Source organism: Ictidomys tridecemlineatus, chromosome 6 (assembly GCF_052094955.1).
Source record: "Ictidomys tridecemlineatus isolate mIctTri1 chromosome 6, mIctTri1.hap1, whole genome shotgun sequence".
NCBI classification, from domain to species: domain Eukaryota; kingdom Metazoa; phylum Chordata; class Mammalia; order Rodentia; family Sciuridae; genus Ictidomys; species Ictidomys tridecemlineatus.
This window is the reverse complement of record NC_135482.1, coordinates 58,334,233-58,356,450: the sequence shown is the minus strand read 5'-3', so window position 1 is coordinate 58,356,450 and position 22,218 is coordinate 58,334,233. Positions and strand designations below refer to the sequence as shown.

General features: G+C 32.2%; 1 protein-coding gene and 1 pseudogene across 1 annotated transcript; both read right to left on the bottom strand.

Moving 5' to 3' along the window:
- Positions 1-4,084: 4,084 nt before the first annotated feature.
- Positions 4,085-5,041, bottom strand: LOC101973042 (olfactory receptor 6C1). Its single transcript, XM_021721468.3, has one exon. The coding sequence runs from the start codon at positions 5,039-5,041 to the stop codon at positions 4,085-4,087; it is 957 nt and encodes a 318-aa protein (XP_021577143.3).
- Positions 5,042-19,258: 14,217 nt separating this feature from the next.
- LOC101973333 (olfactory receptor 6C6-like) lies at positions 19,259-20,212 on the bottom strand (annotated as a pseudogene).
- Positions 20,213-22,218: the final 2,006 nt, after the last annotated feature.

The following is a 22,218-nucleotide window of genomic DNA, read 5'->3' as shown; positions in this document are numbered from 1 at the left end:
TCAGGTAAGAGAAGGAAATTAAAAGAATACATATAGGAAGAAGTCTAATTATTTCTATTTGCTGATGATATGATCCTAAATTTATAAGACTTGCCCTGGAAAAGAAAGAAAGAAAGAAAGAAAAAGAAAGAAAGAAAGAAAGAAAGAAAGAAAGAAAGAAAGAAAGAAAGAAAGAAAGAAAGAAAGAAAGAAAGAAAGAAAACTCCACCAGAAAACTCAGAGAGCTGAAAAATAATTCAGCAAAATATCAGAATTGAAGACCAACATTAATAAATCAATAGCTTTTCTATACTCCAATGGTGATGTTGTTGAGAAAGAAGGAGCTCTATGATGAAAATTATAGAACTGTGTGAAAAAAATGAAGATCTTAGAAGATAGAAAGGCCCCCTATGTTCTTGGATAGGCTAATTAATATTGTCAAAGTGCCCATGCTATCAAAAGCAACATACAGACTTAATGCAATCTCCATCAGAATACCAATAACATTACTCACAGAACTAGAAAAAAAACATTCCAGAAATTCATTTGGAAGACTAAGAGACCCAGAATAGCAAAGGCAATCCTGAGCAAAGAAGAGCATGGGTGAACAAATCATAATACCTGAACTCAAATTATACTGTGGACTTATAGTAACAGAAACAACATGTTGTTAACATGAAAATTGACATAAAGACCAATACCAATGGAATAGAATAAAATGCACAGAGACAAACCCACAAAGACAGAATCATCTGATACTTAACAAAGGCGTCAAAAATATATGTTGGAGAAAAGATAGCCTCTTTAAAAAATGGTGGTAGGAAAACTGCTCAGCCATATGTAGAATAATGAAATGAGATCCTGATCTCTCCTCTTGCACAAAAAAGTCATCTCAAAGTGAACCAAAGGCCTAGGAATTAGACCATAAACTTTTCAACTGTTAGAAGAAAACATAAGATCAATAACTCAATATATTGGTGCAGGCACCAACTTCCTTAAGAAGGCCTATAAAACTCACAAAATAAAACCCAGATAAATGAGCAAGAAGGAATGAAAACTGAAAGCTTCCACATAACAAAGGGAACAGTTAAGAGCATGAAGAGAAGAACCCACAGAATGGGAGAAAATTGTCGCCTGTAACTCCTCTGACGGGGGATTAATACCAAGAATATACAAAGAACTCAAACACTTAGCACCATTAAAACAAATACCTTAATTAATAAATGGGCAAAAGAAGTAAACATATACTTTTCAAAAGATGAAATACAAATAGTCAACAAATACACACACAAAAATGAACATCTCTAGAGATGACAGAAACACAATCAAAGTATATTGAGATTTCATCTCACTTCTACTAGAATGGAAATCATCAAGAGTACAAATAATAATAATTCTGGTGAGGATGTGCAGAAAAAGGTACACTCTTTGGTTGTAGGTGGGACTGCAAATTTATACAAGGACTCTGTAAAGTAGTATGCAGATTCCTAAAATGCTTAAGAATGGGACCTATAAGACCCAGCTCTTCCACTCTGCAGAATTTATCTTAAAGAACTAAAATCAGCCCAAGAGAGTAATGTATGCATACCAATGTTAATAGTGGTGCAAATCACATTACCCAAGTTATAAAACAAGCCTAGGTGCCTGTCAACAGATGAATGGATTAAGAAAATGTGATATATAGGCACATTTGTGTTGTTACCCAGTCAGAAAGAAGGATGGATTTGCTGGTAAATGGGTAGAATTGGAGAACATCATGCTTAGTGAAATAGTCCATATTCAGAAAGTCAATGGTCAAAATATTGTTATCTTATACAGCAGAAAAAGCAAAATAATTGGGAGAAAGGGTGTGGTGGGGAACCCAAGATAATTGACATACAATTTTTCATATATATGTTATATATGTGTATATATGCATATATGTAGATATATATGCATATATATAGATATATATATATACACGCACACACACACACACACACACACACACACACACACACACACACATACACACACTATTTTTTGAAAACTTAATCTTACCATAATGTTTAATGAGAATGGACCTGAAGGACAATATACTTAGTTACATAAGCCAATCATTGTAGTACAAACACTGAATGATTTTACCTATATGAAGTATCTAAAGCAAACTCATAGAAGCATAAAATAGAATGCTACAGGACTGGCAGAAAAGGAAATAGGAGTTTCTATTCAAGGGGTGTATAGAATTTCCAAAATGAATAAATTCTAGAGATCTGCTGTACAATATTGTGCCTCTATTTAATCATGCTGTATTGTGATTTTAAAATTTGCCAATGTGATTAGATCTTACATTAAGTTTTCTTATTCCAATAACAAATTTTATCTGAAACTGTTCAAAATTACCTCACTGTGTCTAGAGAAAATTATAATAATTGCTGGTAGTCATTAATATAGGTAATTATTCTATGTGATCTACATACAGATTTGTTTTCATCCTTATAATGTTATTTATGCTTCATTTACTTGATAATATTCCTTATTTATTTGTGGGGAACTATGTACTTTGAGGTTATAGAAAGATAGGTTTTTCAAATATTTACTTCCTAACATAAAAATTGAAATTCATTTGGAAGAAATGTAATTTACATATCATGTAAAATTTTCCTCCAAAATTTGGTATCCCTTTTTATCTCTTTCAGCAAATTTTGTACTCAATCTCTCAATTGATTATAACATTAAAAATGTACCTCATTGAAGAGAATTACAGTAGGTTTTCTCACATGTTAGAATACTTCTCAGCATCCATATTCTAAAGTTTTTCATACACACAGACAAAGCCACATATTTATTAAAAACGTTTTAAGTATTTTAAGCATAATGTATGGAAGAGAAATTTTAACAAATGAAATAATGACTTTATATATAATGGAATATTTTTCTTTGCAATGAAGCTTTTATTTTTTACAAGACAGAAATTTTCTAAATTTTACTTAAATATCTGCTAATCTGATTATATGACCTGTTTCTGAGTCCAAAACATGAGGATACCTATATACCCATATATATTTTTTTCACATATATAACATGTTCAAAAGATCTATATGTTAAGAGATTTCATATATATGCATATGTACACTTATATACCATGTTTTTATTATTTTCAAGGAGCATATGAATCTATTTATATATACATATATATGAACACACACACATATATATATACACATATGTAAATGTAAACACAGGCATGTTCATATTCAGAAAAGAGCTTAATCACAATCGAATTTCAGAAAATAAATTTATCCCATGTATCCAATGCTTATTTCTTCACTATTTTCTATAGCATCTGTTCATTATGTCCTTGTATGTGTATATATATGTATGGATGCATATATTTTTATGTGTGTCTACGTATGCATCTACTGAGAGATTGTAGTGTTTGGAAATATAAAAGTCTATTTAGCATCTAAATCTAGAGATGCATTATTAATGGTCAATGCTATTTGGTGAATAGACAAGAAGTATTTTTCTTGGTTTATTTTAGTTTTTAACTTATGAACTATTGTTATTATTATCATTATTTTTGTGGTGCTAGGGACTAAAGTTGAAACTTGCACATGCCAGGCAAGTCCTTTACCATCAAGCTCCAACCCTAGACCATTTCTTGGTTTTTAAATGAGTAAAATTTACAGTTTTTATTCACTTATGTAACATTTAAGATGTTTCCTAGAAAAAAAAGTGCAAGGAAATTTCTGTAGAATATAAATAAAATTACAATTTATATTTTGGTGTGTATTAAATAAAATGTATAAATATTTGTAATTTGTGTCACTTGTATATGTATATCTTCTTGTCCTGACCACAACTCAAATTGCAGTTTTCTTTGTAAAATAATTATTAATTGAGAAGTTGTAATAAACAAGCACCAGAAAAACATGGTGTCAGAAAGGTATACAAAAATAATTTAAATTTTGTGAGACATATATTAAACAAATGTGACAGTAAACTTATTAAGAAAAAAGAGTGAATGAACAAGAAGGACAGAGAGGGAAATGCTGATTTGAATTGGCTACTGGAATTTCATTCTTTTGTGCTTTTAATTACACATTAATGTGCCTTTACCTCAAGACACCACGTCTTTCCGTGTACTTGTAAAAAACACAATCTTCCTTGCCGTGTTCATGAAGGCTTGCTTGACCTGCTGATTCCTCAGGCTGTAAATAAAGGGGTTGAGCATAGGAGCCACTGAGGTGTTTAGCACAGCCACTCCCTTGCTCAGAGACACTCTCTCTCTTGCTGAGGGTTTAATGTACATAAAAATGCAGCTGCCATAAGAGATGGAGATGACAATCATGTGGGAAGAACACGTGGAAAAGGCCTTTGTCCTCTGACTAGTAGAAGGAATCTTCAAAATTGTTCTGATGATATATACGTAGGACAGAATTATTAAGGCCAAAGTGACCATCAGAGTAAACACAGCACAGGAAAACCCCATTATCTCCAGGAATTTAGTGTCGGAACAAGAAAGATGGAGTAGGGGGAAGTAATCACAGGTAAAATGGTCAATGATATTGGACCTACAGTAATCAAGGTGTAGCAGCATCATGAGCAAAGGGAAGATGATTAAAAACGAGGCCAGCCAGGAAGCAAAGACAAGCATTGTGCAGACTTTGCGATTCATGATAGTCATGTAGTGCAGAGGTTTGCAGATGGCAATGTAACGATCATAGGACATGGCAGCCAGAAGGTAAAATTCAGTGACTCCCAAGAGAATGAAAAAAAATAACTGAGCTATACAGTTGCTAAAAGAAATGGTTTTATCTCCTGAAATAATGGTACTTAGGAACTTGGGTATACTGACGGTTGTGAATGAAACTTCCAATAGAGAGAAATTCCTGAGGAAGAAATACATGGGAGTCTGAAGATGAGGATCCAGCAGAGTAAGGGTGATGATGGTCAGGTTCCCAGTGATGCTGAGCATGTAGGTGAGGAAGAGAAAGATGAATATTACCACCTGGAGCCTGGGATCATCTGACAGGCCCAGGAGGATAAACGCTCTTATTTCTGTGTGGTTTCTCATCTGGCTTTCAGTTGTTTATGTTTGCTCTTGTCAAACCTATAGGAGAAAGCACAAACAAAAAACTTGGGTTGATGATTAATAAGTATCCCAGTGTGAAGCTGGAATTTTGCTGAAATATTATGCCATTTCCACTTTCAAAGGAATTGGAAAGCTACCTGACAATGACAACGACCCTTTAATTTCCACTCTTTTACAGTGAAAAACTCTTTAGTTAAGGTAGATTAAAAACTGCTTTAGTATCAATATTGCAGTGAGGTGTCCTTTCACCACGTTAGAATGGTTATTGTCAAATACACACACACAAACACACACACACACACACACAAGCACACACACACAGGAGGAAATACTGAGGATAATATGTGGAGAAAGAATTCTTATAAACTGTTGGTAAGAATGTAAATTAGTATAGCCACTATGAAGGATAGCACATAGGTGCTAAAAAAATAAAAATAGAACTACCAAATGATCCAGTCATGCTACTACAGGGTATATATAAAAAAGAAATGAAGTCATTATACTAATGATATTCCTGCATGCCCATGTTTATTGTGGCACAACTCACAGTTGTAAAATATTAAGGGCCTAGGTGCTCTTCAACAGAGGAATGGATGTATAAAATGTAGTATGTATACTCAAAGTAGTATTATACAACCACAAAGAGGAATGAAATCGTTTGCAGCAAAATGGATGGAATGAAGTGCATTATTTTTAGTGAAATATGCTAGACCCAGGAAGACAAGTATCACTGTACTCTCTCATATGTGGAATCTAAAAAACAAAACAAAATTAAAAAAACAACCAAGTAGAATAGTGATTAGTAGCAATTAGGAAGGATGCAGGGATGGGTTGATGGGACAGTGGAAGAAGGGTCGTTGAATATGATCAATGAATGTTGTATATATCTACAGAAATATCACATTGAATTTAATTAACATGTATAATTAATATGTGTGCATAAAATAAGTTTAAGTATAAAAAGAAAATAATTTGGTAATATACAGCTTGAAATGGTAGGGCTAACTAAGGTTTCAGCCAGACTTTTCTGATTCCAAATGTTATGTCTTATCTTTCATACCTGGGTCTGCAAAATATCTTCCTTTTAGGACAATGCTCTATTCTCTATAGACATTTCCCCTTATGTAATAGTTTAGTTTCATTGAAAATTACCAAAAATGGAAAAGACATATAATTATTTAAAGTGATTTTTTTATCCTTAGCCATCTACTAACATTTACTAATGCTAATAAACTTTCCAATTCTTCCTCCTATCTCATTGGAAGTTAGAAATCCTAATGCCATTGCCATAAGCAGCCTAGAAATGAAGGATAAAGGGGAGAAAGGAGCAGGAAACAATGAACACTGGAAGGTTTGAATCTTAGGTTTATTGAATGTAAACCCCTTGCAAGATTTTATGACATTTTAGTCTGCTTGTGTCACTTTTATGTTGTTTATTACTAGTCAACTTATTTTGTTTTCTAATTGAAGCAATATATCCTTATTATTATTATTATTAATATTTGAGGATGGCCAAGGAAATTTGCTTTAACATTTTTATTTTTATTTAAAAATAATAAGTTCTCATGCTTTTTTAGAGGTAAAGTTTAATGTTATTACCAAAGATATTTCTATATGAAAGAATGGGAATGTCTGGTTGTAAATCCAATTTACTCTTTAGGTCTTAAAATCACTTCTCTGTGCTCAGTTTCCTTATCTACAATACAAATCAATCTCATGTGATAATTGTAAGATTTAAATAAGTTAATATATGTGAAGCATTTGGAAATATGCTTAACATTTAATGGAAGTTGTATAGACATTTTCTATGCATAAAATATTCTCTAACCACTGAGAAGAATACCTTGGGATTAGAATGATGTTCTGAGTCAAAGGCTATCTTAGATAAATAGGAACAAATACATTTTATCCCAAGAGAATTACACAAGAGTAACAACAACAATAGACTAGGAATTATCTGATTTTACACACACTCTACTCACATCCCTAGAAGGATTTGATCATTGTACCTGAAAAAAATTATGTATTCACAGCATATTAACATTATCCATGGCTAGTTTGTTTTTCTGATACTCATTAGTAATAATCTTTCTGGAAGTTATTGTGAAGATTTCAGTAAGCTATACCTAGCATTGTGAGTGGCTCATTGTAATGACATCCTAAATCACCTCTTTCCATCACAGGAGGTAATATCCATTGTATAATGTTATAAGAACCCCTAGTCCTTCCTCCCAACGCACCACACCTTTACTATGCTGTAGTCTCCTGTGAACTCTGTCCTTACCCTACTCATTCTTGAAAGGACAGGATCTTATCTTCAAAGCTAAAAGAAAGATTCATCCAGTTAATGCTGAGTTTATTGTTGAAACAAATGCTGCTATCAGGCTCAGTTCCCTATTTTATGTTCTATTCTAGCCTGGGCAGTACTTATGTCTTATTTTTCTCTTATAAGATGTATTTTCACACATTACCTTACAAGATATACTTAAACACTTAGCCCAATTTCCCTATATGGAATGAATTTAAAACAAAACAAGTAAGGGAAATCACATTTTATTGATACATAAATTTTTAAATCTTCATTAGACATTATTTCTAAATTACTTTTGTAACATTTCTTTCAATTCTCTTTATGCCTCCTCCAGTAATATTACTTTTCCTTTGTGTTTCTTTTTATTGAAATCGAGAGTTTTTCATAATACCTTGAAGTAATAAACTACCTTCCCATCAAATAGACCAGATTTGGTGACAGTCTCAATTTTAAAGTTCTTATAATAACTTACTGATATGGGGAACTCATACTTTTAAAAGTATATTTACATTATTGCTATTCCATAGTAAAATGTATGAATGCACTCTATTTATCCTTGTTTCGAACTTTATTGAATATCTATATATCTTTCTAATTGTTGTTAATTTTAACATTTTTGTGAATATTAATAATATGAGTCACTATTTTTTTTCTACTATTTAAAGTTCTGTGGAAATGTAGAAGGAGCTGTGAAGGATGATATAAATAAACAGAAGAAGGTTTTATGAGCACATCACACAAAAATGAACATTTGTATAGAAAGTTTCCAAAGACCAAAGAAATAGACTTATAGAAACTCTAGCAGTAGGAGATTGAACATCAATAATTAAGTGAGGTATACTGTGATTTTCTATAAAAATTTGTAAATACTCAATGGATTGTTTTCATTTGTTAATATAAAATGAGCATGAAAAATTATGAGTATTTTTATTCCTTTGAAAGAAAATTAATTAAATACTAAATAAAATATATATGATTCCTGATCCTTAAACTAAGGATGTGTTTATATGGAGGATGATGAGTATCTGCAGAGATCTAACTCATCATTTTAGTTTATTATTTATGAATGTAAACTCTATATTTTCTCCTGAAAATATATGTCTTTAGTTATTTAGTTCTCATTTCATTTTACATATTACATCAAAATTTCTTCTTATATTCTTTCCAAAGAATCTGAGATAGATTCTTTGAATCATTCAAAATGAAATTTAATAGTGATATTTATAACTTGTTAAATAAAATTTGCACTTTCCAAATCTCTACTATCAAATGAATATTAATAATGACCATATAAATAAAGCCAATATGATAGGGGCAATATTATTTAATTAGAAACACTATACTAAAATATATATTAGGTGTGAAGGATCAAAGGATGTTCTTTAGAGAATGAGATAAAAGACTTTGGTTCCATTTGATTTCTGATCTCCACCCCCTTTCTCTCTTTTGGTTGTTTGTTAAATATATATATATATATATATATATATATATATATATATATATATATATATATATTGCACTGGGTTAAAATCTTCTTTAATAATGCAATAACTTTGGGACTCTAGTTTTTCAATATTTTGTTTGCTCAATTCTCTTTTTTTTTGCTTAAACCCCAGTGGAAATCATTAGTAAAGTTTCATAGAGCATCTGATCCTGTTACACTCTTTCTTTCTACTTTATAAATTTCAGGATCTGTTCAGTGTCTAGGTTAGTACATTACAGAACAAGCTAATTATTGAATTTGACATGTGGGCAATCTCTAGCTCAGCTCTGTAACCACACTAAAATGCACTTTTACACTTCTTAGGCATTTCAGCCTCTGATCCAGGACATGGGAGATGATGGTTCCTGAAAAAGTCTGTCAGCATGAAGAAAACAAAGACTCCTTAGGAACACCAAATAAGTGGTTAAAACACTTGTTTATGAGAATTTATTTTTACTGTTTCTTTCAATTATTTTAGAAAATTTTTGCCTAAAAAGTAATAGAAATAAGAATAATTTATATTTATTAATTTCAGTAATGATGGGCAGATTCAATTCTCTGTAATCATATCAGCTTACAGAGAAAGAAATCAAGGGAAAAGAGAGATCATAGAATTACAATTGATGATCATTTCATAAATACTAACACTCATGTCAGTGTTTATATTTTCATTTCATTACCTAGTTATCTATAATTTAAACAAGAAAGGAGGAGGAAATAATCATCTCAAAACATGATTAGATTATTCTTTATTACATTAGGCATGAGCTTAGGTTTTAGATGTAGATCAAAAATACAGATGTGTCATGCAATGGATTGGTGACTTTGGACGCATTACTTAAATTCATTAAGCTTCAGTCTCTGCTTAAAATGCAAATGGAATTTCAAGACTGTTTTTGATAATTAAATATAATCATGTAAACAAATGTACTCCATAAATCATGCGGCTCTTAGGTTCTAAAAATAGCTGTGTTGATGATTTTTCTTTTGGTTGGAATTAATTCTCAACTCTTGGAAGGGTACTAATAGTAATTGTGGCTTACTAAACAAAAGTTTATTCCAGTGACTGAAAACATTTTTATTTTATCTCAGTTATCATAACACAAATGTGAAATTGTTCCACCTATTCCTAAAGAAACATTGAGACTCAAAATTGTAAAATTTCCATTAATCCACACAGCTAGAAAATGTGGAATACACTCTCAGACTATGTACAACTCAAGTCTATTCCTTTAACACAGTACTACAGGTCGGTATTCAGTTTAAAATACAGAGATACAAATAGTGATTTTCTGCTTTAAATCAATAGAAAATGAATAGATTAAGTAAAGCAAAACATGCTAACCATTTTATGACTTTTAATATGTCAAGTTTCAAAATATACCTGAGTATATTCTATTTAACCTTGATTAAAAGTTGACTGTTAAGGATTGAATCAATGCTGAGATTTGACAGTCTTCCTCCACTGTCTGTGTATCCAACTTACCTCTGGTTTTCATCCAGTTTCACTACTAACCAGAATGACTGGAATAATAAAAAAAATAGACAATGGCTTTGTTGTAATCCGGGGAAGCCAGTATCCCTAAAAACATTCCATCTTTCTTCTACTGAACTAGTATGCTGATTTTAATTGTTGCAGGTTATGTACCACTTAAAATACAAGTCAATTTTTATATTGTCAAAAATTTTGCCTTATTTTTTCCATTTTATCCAGAGCAGATATAACTCTTTGACTATAAATCATGAGAAAGAAGCAAAAATATAAATAGAAACAGTATCAGAAGTGCTTTAAAATGGTTTGATGTGGTTTCTATAAAAATTTTATATATCATGAGCTACTTAATATTTTTATCCATTTTTTTCTGTCACTGACTCAAGGGACCAATTCAGTGAAGACTGCCAGAAGAAGAATGTAAACAAAACTCAAAGGAATATAAACACAATACACATTACTACTGAAGTTTGAAATGAAAGGCAATAAGGGGGTCATGATTTACTGTAATATAAAACTATGGAAGCAATACTTTAGAAATTTGTCTAATTTTAAACACATGTATATATTTAAGCATGTATATATTTAAACACATGTATAAATTTATATGAGACAGTTATAGTACATGTCTCATAAAGCAAAAAATAAACAAACAAAAAAACAACTTTTAGCTGAGCTTTAGGAATTATGCTACAGATTTAAAATCATAACTAATTACAAAAAGTCTAGTTTATTAATTTGGAATATTTTATTAACTTATGTCTACAATAAAATCACAAAGCTTTCTGTCCTAGTATCCCTAGACTTTGAAAGTTTCTCTCCACAGGACAGAATCCTCACTCTGTTTAGAGAGAGTGATGCAGGAATAAATGTGCCACTGTGCTCACTTATCAGGCCCTGGGGCATAACTCACTCACATTCCCTGTAACTGCATCAGGAATAGCCCCAGAAAATTTGAGAATTATATTCCTGTGTCCTTGGTAAATTTACTTCGTATTGTGCATTTTCAATTGGGTCTCCAAGTGTGAAAGTAGAAGTGTATGTGAACTTAGATCAATAATTACTTGTGCCTCAGTCCTTTTACTCCATAGTACACAGCAATTCTGACAAGGACTATTTCATTTTTAAATTATGACAATTTTTTCATGTCATCTAGAAAAGTTATTTGTCTTCAAATTCTAATTTTATATAAATCTCCTCTCCACTTTCTAAAAGCCCACTATACACCTGTTTTAAATTGGGTCTTCTTAGTTAAAAATGAGAGTAGACTCTATTTTGATAAAATTATATAAGGATGGAATGTATCTTATTTTAATTAAGACCCCATTCTTGTGTAGGGGGACAATGGTGTGGTTCACTTAGGTATTTTAATATGTGTACTTAGAAAAATTATGTTAGATTGATTCTACCTTCTTCCTTATTCCTTTCCCAACTCCCTTCCTTTCATTCTCCTTGGTATAATCTACTGAGCTTCTCTGATTCCCTTCTCACACATTTATTGTGATTTAGCTTCTACATATCAGCAAAAACATTAAAACTTCGTTTTGGGGGGATTGGATTATTTCACTTAGCATGATAGTCTCCAGATCCATACATTTACCAGCAAAAGACATAAAGTCATTCTTTTTTTTTTAAAGAGAGAGAGAGAGAGAAGAGAGACAGAAGTTTTTAATATTAATTTTTCAGTTTTCAGTGGACACAAAATCTTTATATTTTATTTTATGTGGTGCTGAGGATGAACCCAGCACCCCGTGCATGCCAGGTGAGCATGTTACCACTTGAGCCACAACCCCAGCCATAAAGTCATTCTTTCTTTACAGCTGAGTAATACTCCATTATTTCCTTTATTGATTCATCTGTTGATGGGCATCTGGGTTGCTTACATAACTTAGCTATTGTGAATTGTGCTGCTATAAACATTGATGTGGCTGTTTTATTGTAGTACCATGGTTTAAAATATTTTGGATATATGCCATGGAGTGGGTCAATGGTGGTTGTATTTCTAGTTTTTGGAGGAATCTCCATACTGCTCTCCAGAAAGGTTGCACCAATTTTCAGTCCCAACAACAATGCATGACAGTTCCCTTTTTCCCACATCCTCACAATCATTTGTTGTTACTCATATTCTTGATAATTGCCATTCTTTCTGGAGTGTGATGGAATCTCTGTAATTTTCACTTGCACTTTTCTAATTGATAGAGATGTTATACATGTTTTATATATTTGTTGATCATTCACATTTCTTCTTTTGAGAAGCGTCTGCTTAGTTCTTTTGCCCATTTGTTAATTGGGTTATTTGATTTTTTTTCCTTTCTGGTTTTGTTTTGTTTTGTTGTTTATTTGGTGTTAAGCTTTTTGAGTTTTTTTACATATCCTAGGAATTAATACTGTATGTGAGGTGCAGGTAGCAAAGATGTTCTCTCACTCTATAGGCTCTCTCTTCATGCTCTTGTTTCCTTTGCTATAAAGAAGTTTGTTAGTTTGATGCCAACCCATGTATTGATTCTTTATTTATTGTGCTTTAGGACTCTTGTCAAAGAAGTCAGTTCCTATGCCAAAATGTTGAACTGTTGGGCCTACATTTTCCTCTAGTATGTGCAATCTTTCTGTTCTGATTCCTGGGTCCTTGATCCACTTAGAGATGATTTTTGTTCAGGGTGAGAGATGGGAGTTAATTTTCATTCTATTACATATGGATTTCCAGTTTACCCAGCCATTTGTTGAAGAGGCTATCTTTTCTCCTGTGTGTGATTTTGGTGCTTTTGTCTGGTATAACTATATTACACATTCCTAATTTAAATTATAACATCATTTGATTTTCACTACGAAAATACTCTTTAATGTGTTTGTCTTTGCTCATGTTCCATGATCTCTTAAATTTCTTCACCCTTTGTAAGTGTATTTGTATTATTGGGACCATCTACATATCTTTATTTTTATCATCATGTTTATCTTCTTCATTATCATGATCACATTTCAAAGACAAATGTATGCATAACAAAACTGATGTGAGTTTTTATTGACACACAAAGATTATCATCACCTCTCTCTGTTCATTCTCTTGTTTTACGAAATATGGACATAGCAGAAAAAATCCTCTAATTATTTACCATAGTACTTCATTAAATTTTAGTTTATGTTCAATGTCATAATGCTCAGTTTTAAGCTAAATTTTTAGCACTTTATGAAACAATATTTATGATAACGAGGCATGTATAAGATGGCATTTGATAAATTATGTCTTGTAATTTTCTCTCAATCATGTGAGTTTGTATAGATTAGCGATTTTAATCTTGGAACTATTAACATTGCCAACATGGTAAATATTTTTCTCTATGGGTATCTTTAAACAAATATCTGAAAAAATGGCTATTCACATGATCAGTAACTCATACCATATATAAAACTCAAATAAATCATAGCTATAAAAATAAAGTTATAAAACTTCCAGATAAACACAAAACTGACAGTAGATGTTATCTTGGGCTAAATTGAAACATGAGCTATAAAGAAAAATAATTGATAAATATAAATAATCAATATTATGCTCTTCAAAACACATTATTTGTGAATGGAAGTACAAGTCACAATGTAAAAAATATATATGAAAATTGCATATCTGAAAAAGAACTTGTATCTGCAATACACAAAAAATCCCAAATAATAATAAGAGTGATAAAAATAAAATGGGCATATATTTAAGCACTCATTTTATCAAAGGAATTATGCAATGGCAGGTAAGCATAAAAAGAATGATCAGCATCACTAACCTCTGTAGAATTGTAATTATAATTACAGTGAGATACAACTATATATACTTTGGAATTATTAAATATTATATATATATATATATATTTATTTATCAAAACAACTGTTGGTAAGAATGTGGAACCACTCACTGAAAACTTCACACACTGCTGATGGAATATAAAATTATATCACCATTCTGAAAATAATTTCTCATTTTCTCAAATACTCGAACATTTACCTACCATTTAACTAAGCTATTATAGTTCTGGATATTTAATCTGGAAAAATAAAATATAACTTGATAAGCTTTTAAAAATGCATTGACCCAAATTGAACCCTCATGCTGAAAAAATGCTGCACATATGTATGTGGGTTTTGCCCCATAAAATTTTGTAGTCAAATGTTCATAGCAGCTTTACTGTAACCAACAACAGGACACAACCCTAACACCGATCAAGAGATGTTATAAATAAATAAGTTATGACAATGAAATGAAATCCTGGTGAGCAATCAGGATAAACTTGTCTATATATGCAGCAGTATGGATAAATATCAAAATAATCAGACTGAAAAAAACATAGTTAAAAGGAATACTCTATTATTTCCTTCCTACAGTATTCTAGAAATTGGAAAAAAATTTATAGAGACATAAAATGTACAAACTATTTCAGAAGGATGCTTAGACATGGAAACAGGGATTACAGTGTTGAATTGGGGATCTTTTGGCTTCAATTGCTATCTTCATTATCTTGATGTGGTAATGATTTAACTTTATAGAATTCTTAGAAAATATGAAATATTTTATACAACAAAGATTACCTAACACTGTAAACCTAGGTGCTTTACTGTGCAGTATACCTTGATAAATCTTTTAAAAAAATGTATTGACAAAAACTGAACCATCATGTTGAAAGAATACTGCATATAAGTATATGACTTTTGCCCATACAATCTATCCACTTTTCTAAAATCTTACTATTAACAAAAAAAAATCTAATATTTCACATCAGGACAGTGTCAATTAGCAGATACAAGTTTATTTCTTAAAATACAAAGTGATCTTCTCAGTCATGGTCCCTTTTGTATAAAAAAAAAAAAGTGGGGCTGGGCCTGTGGCTCAGTGGTAGAATGCTCCCCTGGCACACGTGAGGCACTGGGTTCGAGACTCAGCATCACATAAAAAATAAAATAAAGGTATTGTGTCCACCTAAAACTAAAAAAAAAAAAAAAATACATTAAAAAAAAAGCTGTGTTCAGTAAGTTTACCCTGGGAATATAACACACAGACTCTCCTCAGGTAGCATGACTGTAGGTCTGAATATTCAATATTTCAGCCAGATTCCAGCCAGAAAACACACATATTTTTTGTACAGATACTTTATTCATTAACTTGGCTTTTAACTTGCCTTCAGGAAAGTAATAAAACCTCATAAATTTTTCAACCCACTTCTTTTTTGTTGTTGTTGTTTATAAGGTCAATACTTCTACCTCTTTGATGACAACTTTTAGAATCTGAGAAGTTATGCTCTTTATTTTGGACCCTTTAAAAACTCTGGAGAAACAGGAAGTTCCTATTTAGTATTCAAATTTGTAAAGTTTTATTTATTAGTAAAATCTGATTAACATTATTATCATTAAATAATTCTGAGAATCTTCTCAAACTGCTAAATTTTGAGTACAATTCACCTACTCCTGGAGTTTTATTTTCAATTTCTTCTGAAAGGTTCCTCTTTGGTTACTTTGATTTCCCAGAAAACAAGATTATTATGAAGAGCATTTCAAAATAACACTGAGTTGGCCCATTTCATTCATTTATAAGTGTAAATATTGAAATTAGTGTCACTACAGAGAATATTGCAGATGTCTATCTAGAGTTTATGAACCAAAGAGCACAGACAAGAAGCATTTGCCTGAGTCCATGGTCCTAATGTCATAGGAAGGCCAGGAATATCACAGAAGGAAGTGGGTTCCTTGTTTCCTGTGTCCTGACCAGGCAAGATTAGTGATGGCCTGAACTTTCTCTCTCACATGACTGCACACATTTAAGGTTTATTGAAAGCAAACGTATATGCAGTGTAGACACTGAATGGTCCATCTGTAGACAGAGAATAGCCCCAGTGTTCCCTGGAAGTCCTGTCCACATACATATTTAATTCCTGGTTTTGTCATACCTAACAAAGAACAACCATGGTGGTATGTTGCTAGGTCCCTTTTTAAGTGCTCAGGTTGCATGGGTATATTTACTAATTGGTTTATGTTTCAACGCCTGAATTCCATCTGGTAAGGGGGGAAGTCCTTGTTCTGCCCTTGTGGTTTGTAATCCTACCTTGTAATCAGGGCTAAGATATTTTGTTCTCTAGAAAGAGCTGACTGAACCTACTGTCTGCCTGAGAAAGCTGATTTTATCTCCCTCTGTGACTATGTCCCTGTGACCTCCCATTATTCCTGCTTATCCCTATTTATCCTATCCATCACTGACTAAGCCTTACTGGACTAGAGAGCATCTTTAACTGTCTGGTATTGAAAGGTAAATTCCTTATGGTTAGAGGACTGTGACTTCTATAGGTAAGGAATAAGCAGAGGAAAATTTATTTAAAAAAAAGAAAACACTCCTGATGCTCTAACTGCTTAGAATTCTCTATCATGTGTTTTAGCATTTTATCTTATGGATCTCAATCTACTGTCAATGAAACTACCAACATTCAATTTCCAGGAGCATGCCTATTTTATCTAGTATGATACAAGTTCCTAGATAGCTGTTTGGTGAGGTTATGAATGAAAGAATGAGCATAGGTTTGTTCCAGGATTTGTGATTTGATGACTCAGAAGAATTTGTCCCAGAAGAGCTTGGAGTTGAGATATTGTTCTACAAGGGACACATATAGATCTTAAAATCTAGACCTGTTTTGGCTTGGAAAAATTAAACTGCTTTAATAGTAATATATATGTGCTTATGATTGTTGCTCTTTTTTCTGATTCTTCCTTGCATCAGAAATCATCTTCTATGCCCTCTAAAACTACTCTCACCAACCAGGACTTCAAAGGCATCTGAAATAGCATGAGTAGATTTCATGGATGTAAGCATTCATAATTGACAGAAACTTCAAACAGTCCTTATAATTGGTTTAAATTGAACAAGAAGATGAAAAATGCATCTCAATCCTTCCAGCCTGCCCACAACACTAACATCATTCTTTGAATAGAGTCAGCAATAAAAGCAATGATTTGCACTCTCTAATACCATAGCTTTGGTTTTATAGGATCTCCATTGAACTATATATATATTGCTGAGTCAACATCACACATGACTTTTCTAGCTATTCTCTAAGATCAGAGGACCAACTGGGAGGCCATTTCCCAGTGTTTCCTTCTCACTATGGTAAGTTAAAACCAGGAGAGGACTTTGTGAAAAACTTGCAAAGTTTATTGTTCCCCAGAGGTGTTTGTAGTCAGGCAGCTGAGCCAATGTGACATCCAGAGTATCTTCTCACTAAGTGTTTGGGAATTACCTACTGTACTGCTAAGGCTTTCGATAAACACAGTCTCAGAAATTACTGAAATGCATTGCCATTTCCCATTCACACCTGCCTCACCTTCTTTGCAGACCTTCATCCTGAAATCTTAAGTATTAGTTTGCTCAACATCCTGTCATCAATACTCATACTTTGGCTTTTGGTTCCCTCAGGTCTTCAAAACCAAGTTGAGTCTTGGAGTCTGTTTAATTATAAAAACAAGTTATCAAGTTTATTTTAAGGTGAAGTGGGCCCGTGGCCCAGTAAGGTTAGGTTAGGGTTAGGGTTAGGGTTAGGGTTAGGGTTAGGGTTAGGGTTAGGGTTAGGGTTAAGGTTACTTCTTCTTTTCCTTGAGAGACAATTTTTAAAGCTTCTCTGCCTCCATGATGGGAATTGGAGAATGGAATCATCAAAAAATAAGAAGTCCATTCTTATTAATTTCATTTTGAGAGATTTTATTTCAAAAGGACATATGTAAGGATAGAAATTTTCAGGGATTGGCATTTCAATTTACTCACTTTTCACACTAATCAAGGAAATAATTTACTTTTGTGGAGAGATTCCTCAGACAATGAAACACCAAACTATTGGATCAAGTGAGGAAAAACTGGCAATTTCAAAAGAACAGAAGACATGTTGCTAAATTACATTAGCATAAAGAAGAAGATATGAATGCATCCAATAGCATGGGTGAACTTTGTTATATTGAACAAAAGAAGTCAGACATGAAATTCAAACCATAGTTTCATTTATATGAAATTCAGAATAGGTCCTAATCTACAGTGACTAAAAATCATCAGTGTATCGTTTCTTTCAGTGGCTGATGGAGGTGATTTTATACACATGCTTTAAATACATAAATATTTTTCCAAACCAATATATAAATGAATTGTAGGTTGAATTTCTTTCATGAATAGTATCACCTGTAGTGTTCAGAAACTGTAAAGTTAGAACCAATGCCTAGAGTTTAATTTTTTTTACCTCAAATGACAACTATTCATCTTTATGTTTAACTTATTCTTAACTATTACAATTCCACAGAAGAAAAGTTTTCAGTAGAATATCCATTCCTTTCATATGTTATAGCTCTCATCACAACATCCTTACATTTTTATTTTCCTTATCCATCTTTCAATGTTCAACATAAATATTGATTCTTCTAGGAAGTTTACCTTGAACTTTAAAATTTTTTAGATTTTTTTTTACTACTTTTCTATCACAACAGCAATTATATTACATAATAAATGATCATGTTTTGTGTCTCTGACAATTTTAGCAATGCAAAATACTTAAGAGCAGATGCAATGCTTAGCAAGTAACACATATATCAAAATATTGAACTAAGTATGTCTAGTAAGATTCTCTTGCAAAAAATTTCAATGTATATAACTACCTTTTAAGAGAATACACATTTCTAGGTCAAGATAGAATTTAATATTCTGGATTAAAGAAGACAATCTATTCATTTTATGAATGAATAAAATAGAAAAATAGAAATTAAGAAAATTCACTCAAAAAGAAGAACAGAGAAGAGTAGATAGACACATGAAACCTAATAAGACATAAATATTCAAGGGGTGAAATATTATACATACAAACTAATGTAATAAATAATCATATTGAATTTTCTTATTCAAGTTCCAACAGCATATTATTTATGTATAACCACTGACTTTTCCTTTTTAAAAGAACAAAACCTTTGGAGCATATGCTTAAGAGCTTCTTTCACCTGCTGGTTCCTCAGGGTATAAATGAAAGGGTTGAGCAAAGGGGCAACAGAGGTATTGAGCACAGCTACATCGTTAATTAAAGTCACCCTTTCTTTTGCTGATGGCTTCATATACATAAAGATACAACTTTCATAAGTAATAGAGACAACTACCAAGTGTGAGGAGCAGGCGGAAAAGGCCTTCCTTCATTGTTGACCAGAAGGGAATTTGAGAATAGTTATGATGATGAATGTGTAGGAGAGGATCACTAATAACAATGTCAAGTGTCATCACAGCTAAGACAAAAGCCATCAATTCTATGAAAAGTGTATCTGTGCAAGAGATCTACAGGACAGAAGATTCACACAGGAAGTGATCAATCACTTTGGAAGAACAGAAATCCAGCTTGAGTAGCAAAAGCAAAGGGGGAAAGATGATTGAGAATCCAGCTGCCCAGGAGCTGAGCACCAGTAGGTAGCACACTCTGCTGTTCATAATGACTGGGTAATGCAGAGGTTTGCAGATGGCGATATACTGGTCATAGGACATGGCAGCCAGGAGGTAAAACTCTGTAGGCCCTACTAGGAAAAAAAAAAGAGTAACTGAATTGTACAACCATTGTAGGAAATTGTTTTGTTTCCACTGAGAATGCTTATCAGGAACCATGGAATGCAGACTGTTGTGAACAAAATTTCCATGACGGAAAAATTTTGGAGGAAGAAATACATTGGAGTCTTGAGGTGGGGATCCAGCAGGGTGAGGATGATGATAATTAAGTTCCCCATCAGTCTCAAGATATAATTGAAAAACAGAAAGAGGAAAGTCACAATTTGTAGCAGAGGGTCATCTGTGAGTCCAAGCAAAATTAACTTTATCTCCACTGATTGATTCTTCATTTCTCTTTTGTTCTATCTAATTGACATAAAATAAAAATTAATATTACAAGAAGTTATTTCTTCCTTTTCATCTATATAAAGTTCCATTTTCAGAAACTTACCAATTCACAAATATTTCTCAAATCAGCTGAGAGTTCATCACAATGAACATATCTTTCACTTCAGTCATCATCTTTATAAGAACACTGAGAGATCCTTCTATGACCAATCTTTCAAAGGCTTTACTAAAATAGGCTATTATGATAAACTATTCAAATATTTGATTATTTTTTGAACCAAGTATTGAATTCAGGGGCACTGAGCCATGTTCCCAACCCCTTTCTGTATTTTATTTAGAAACAGGGTCTCACCGAGTTGCTTAGGGTCTCACTAAGTTACTGAGGCTGGTTTTGAACTCCAGATCCTCTTGTCTCAGCCTTGAAGCCCCTAGAAATACAAGCACGCACCACCATGCCTGGATTGTTATTTTTAATTTTTTTAAATTTCTAAATTTAACTAATATTTTAAACAAATTTTCATTCAAGTGATACAATGGTAATAGGAAATACTGTTTTTTTCCTGTAGCCATAATAACTAAAATTTGAAGATACATATACTAGTATAGGATTTCTAGGAAGACAATATATATGAGGGTCTAGGGAGTATCCATCAGGGTCCGTGTGGAAATGATCAGATCAAAATAGTGATTAGCATATAACTGAGAAGCAGAAAACAAATAAAACAACTTTCAAATATGGGTCATCATTTGAACCCACTATGATAAATGCAGCCACTACTGTATGGTTTCCCATTACCATTTTCTGACTTTTATCAAGTCTGAATGGTGGGGGTTAGGGAAGAAGCTCTATCAAATAACAGCAATAGCTAGTGTTTAAGTTACAATTGGCAAAATTATGTTTCAGGTAGAGTTATGCAATGCTCATTCATAATGCACAGGTAATTTGCTAGTAAGAAAAATAATTTGAATTTCCAGAATACTTTGACAGAAAATTAAAACTTTATATATTTTAGCAATATTATAATTCTATAAATGTAATGAGTGTTGGTTATTTATATGAATACTTAGAAGACCCATAAATCTTGGAGAATGCACCTTTTTGATTAATACACAAGAGTTGAGATGGCATATCAGTTCTTGAGTAGTTTGTAAAGTAGAACCATTTACACAGCAATCTATATTTGCCATTTAACATACACAGAGAAACAAATCTAGTCCAGACAAGTAACCAGAGTGTGGCCATCTCTGCTGTATGAAAGTTTAATATACCTGAATATTGCATGACTTTTATGGCTAATTATACCACTGGTCCTCAACTATTTCCAAACAACCAAGGTACAATCTATTTGCTTTTCTTGTGACAATTTCTATCTCCTTGTCTCTGATAACATCTATTCCAGATGACACACACTTCCCAAAATATTTTCGTTATGAACAATTTGGTAATGCTGTTATATATAACAAAAAATGTTTTTCTTCTAGTTATAATTTGAAACTTGATAAGATCTAATAATGTGAAATGTACTATAATGATTTTCAGAAGCACAGAAATATAAAAATGTGTTTGAGATGTGCTATGAGAAGGGAAGTATAATGTGAGGAGAAAGAAAGGGTCATAGTAACCTAAAGAAAAAAGTTAGGGGAATTAGCTTAAGAAAAAATTGAATGATTAAAATACACAAAGATATATATGTAATAAGGGAAGAAAATTTAAAACAGAATATGCTTCTTTATAATAACATACCACTTTGTTGATTCCATGAAGTGTAGACTACAATAATAAATATACTTTAAGTCAGCATAATTTAGAAGGAGAAGAAAAGTTAGTGATAAATTTTAAACTTACACTGGGTGGTTGGACTGTAGTTCAGACAAATTTTGGATAGCATGTAGAGCCTTCCCAACATAATAATATTCATATGTCAGGCAAACAAGCTACTAAGTCTATGCCTATACTCTGTTGCTCACTGAGAACTATATATAAAACAATTACTTTCTTAATGCTCTG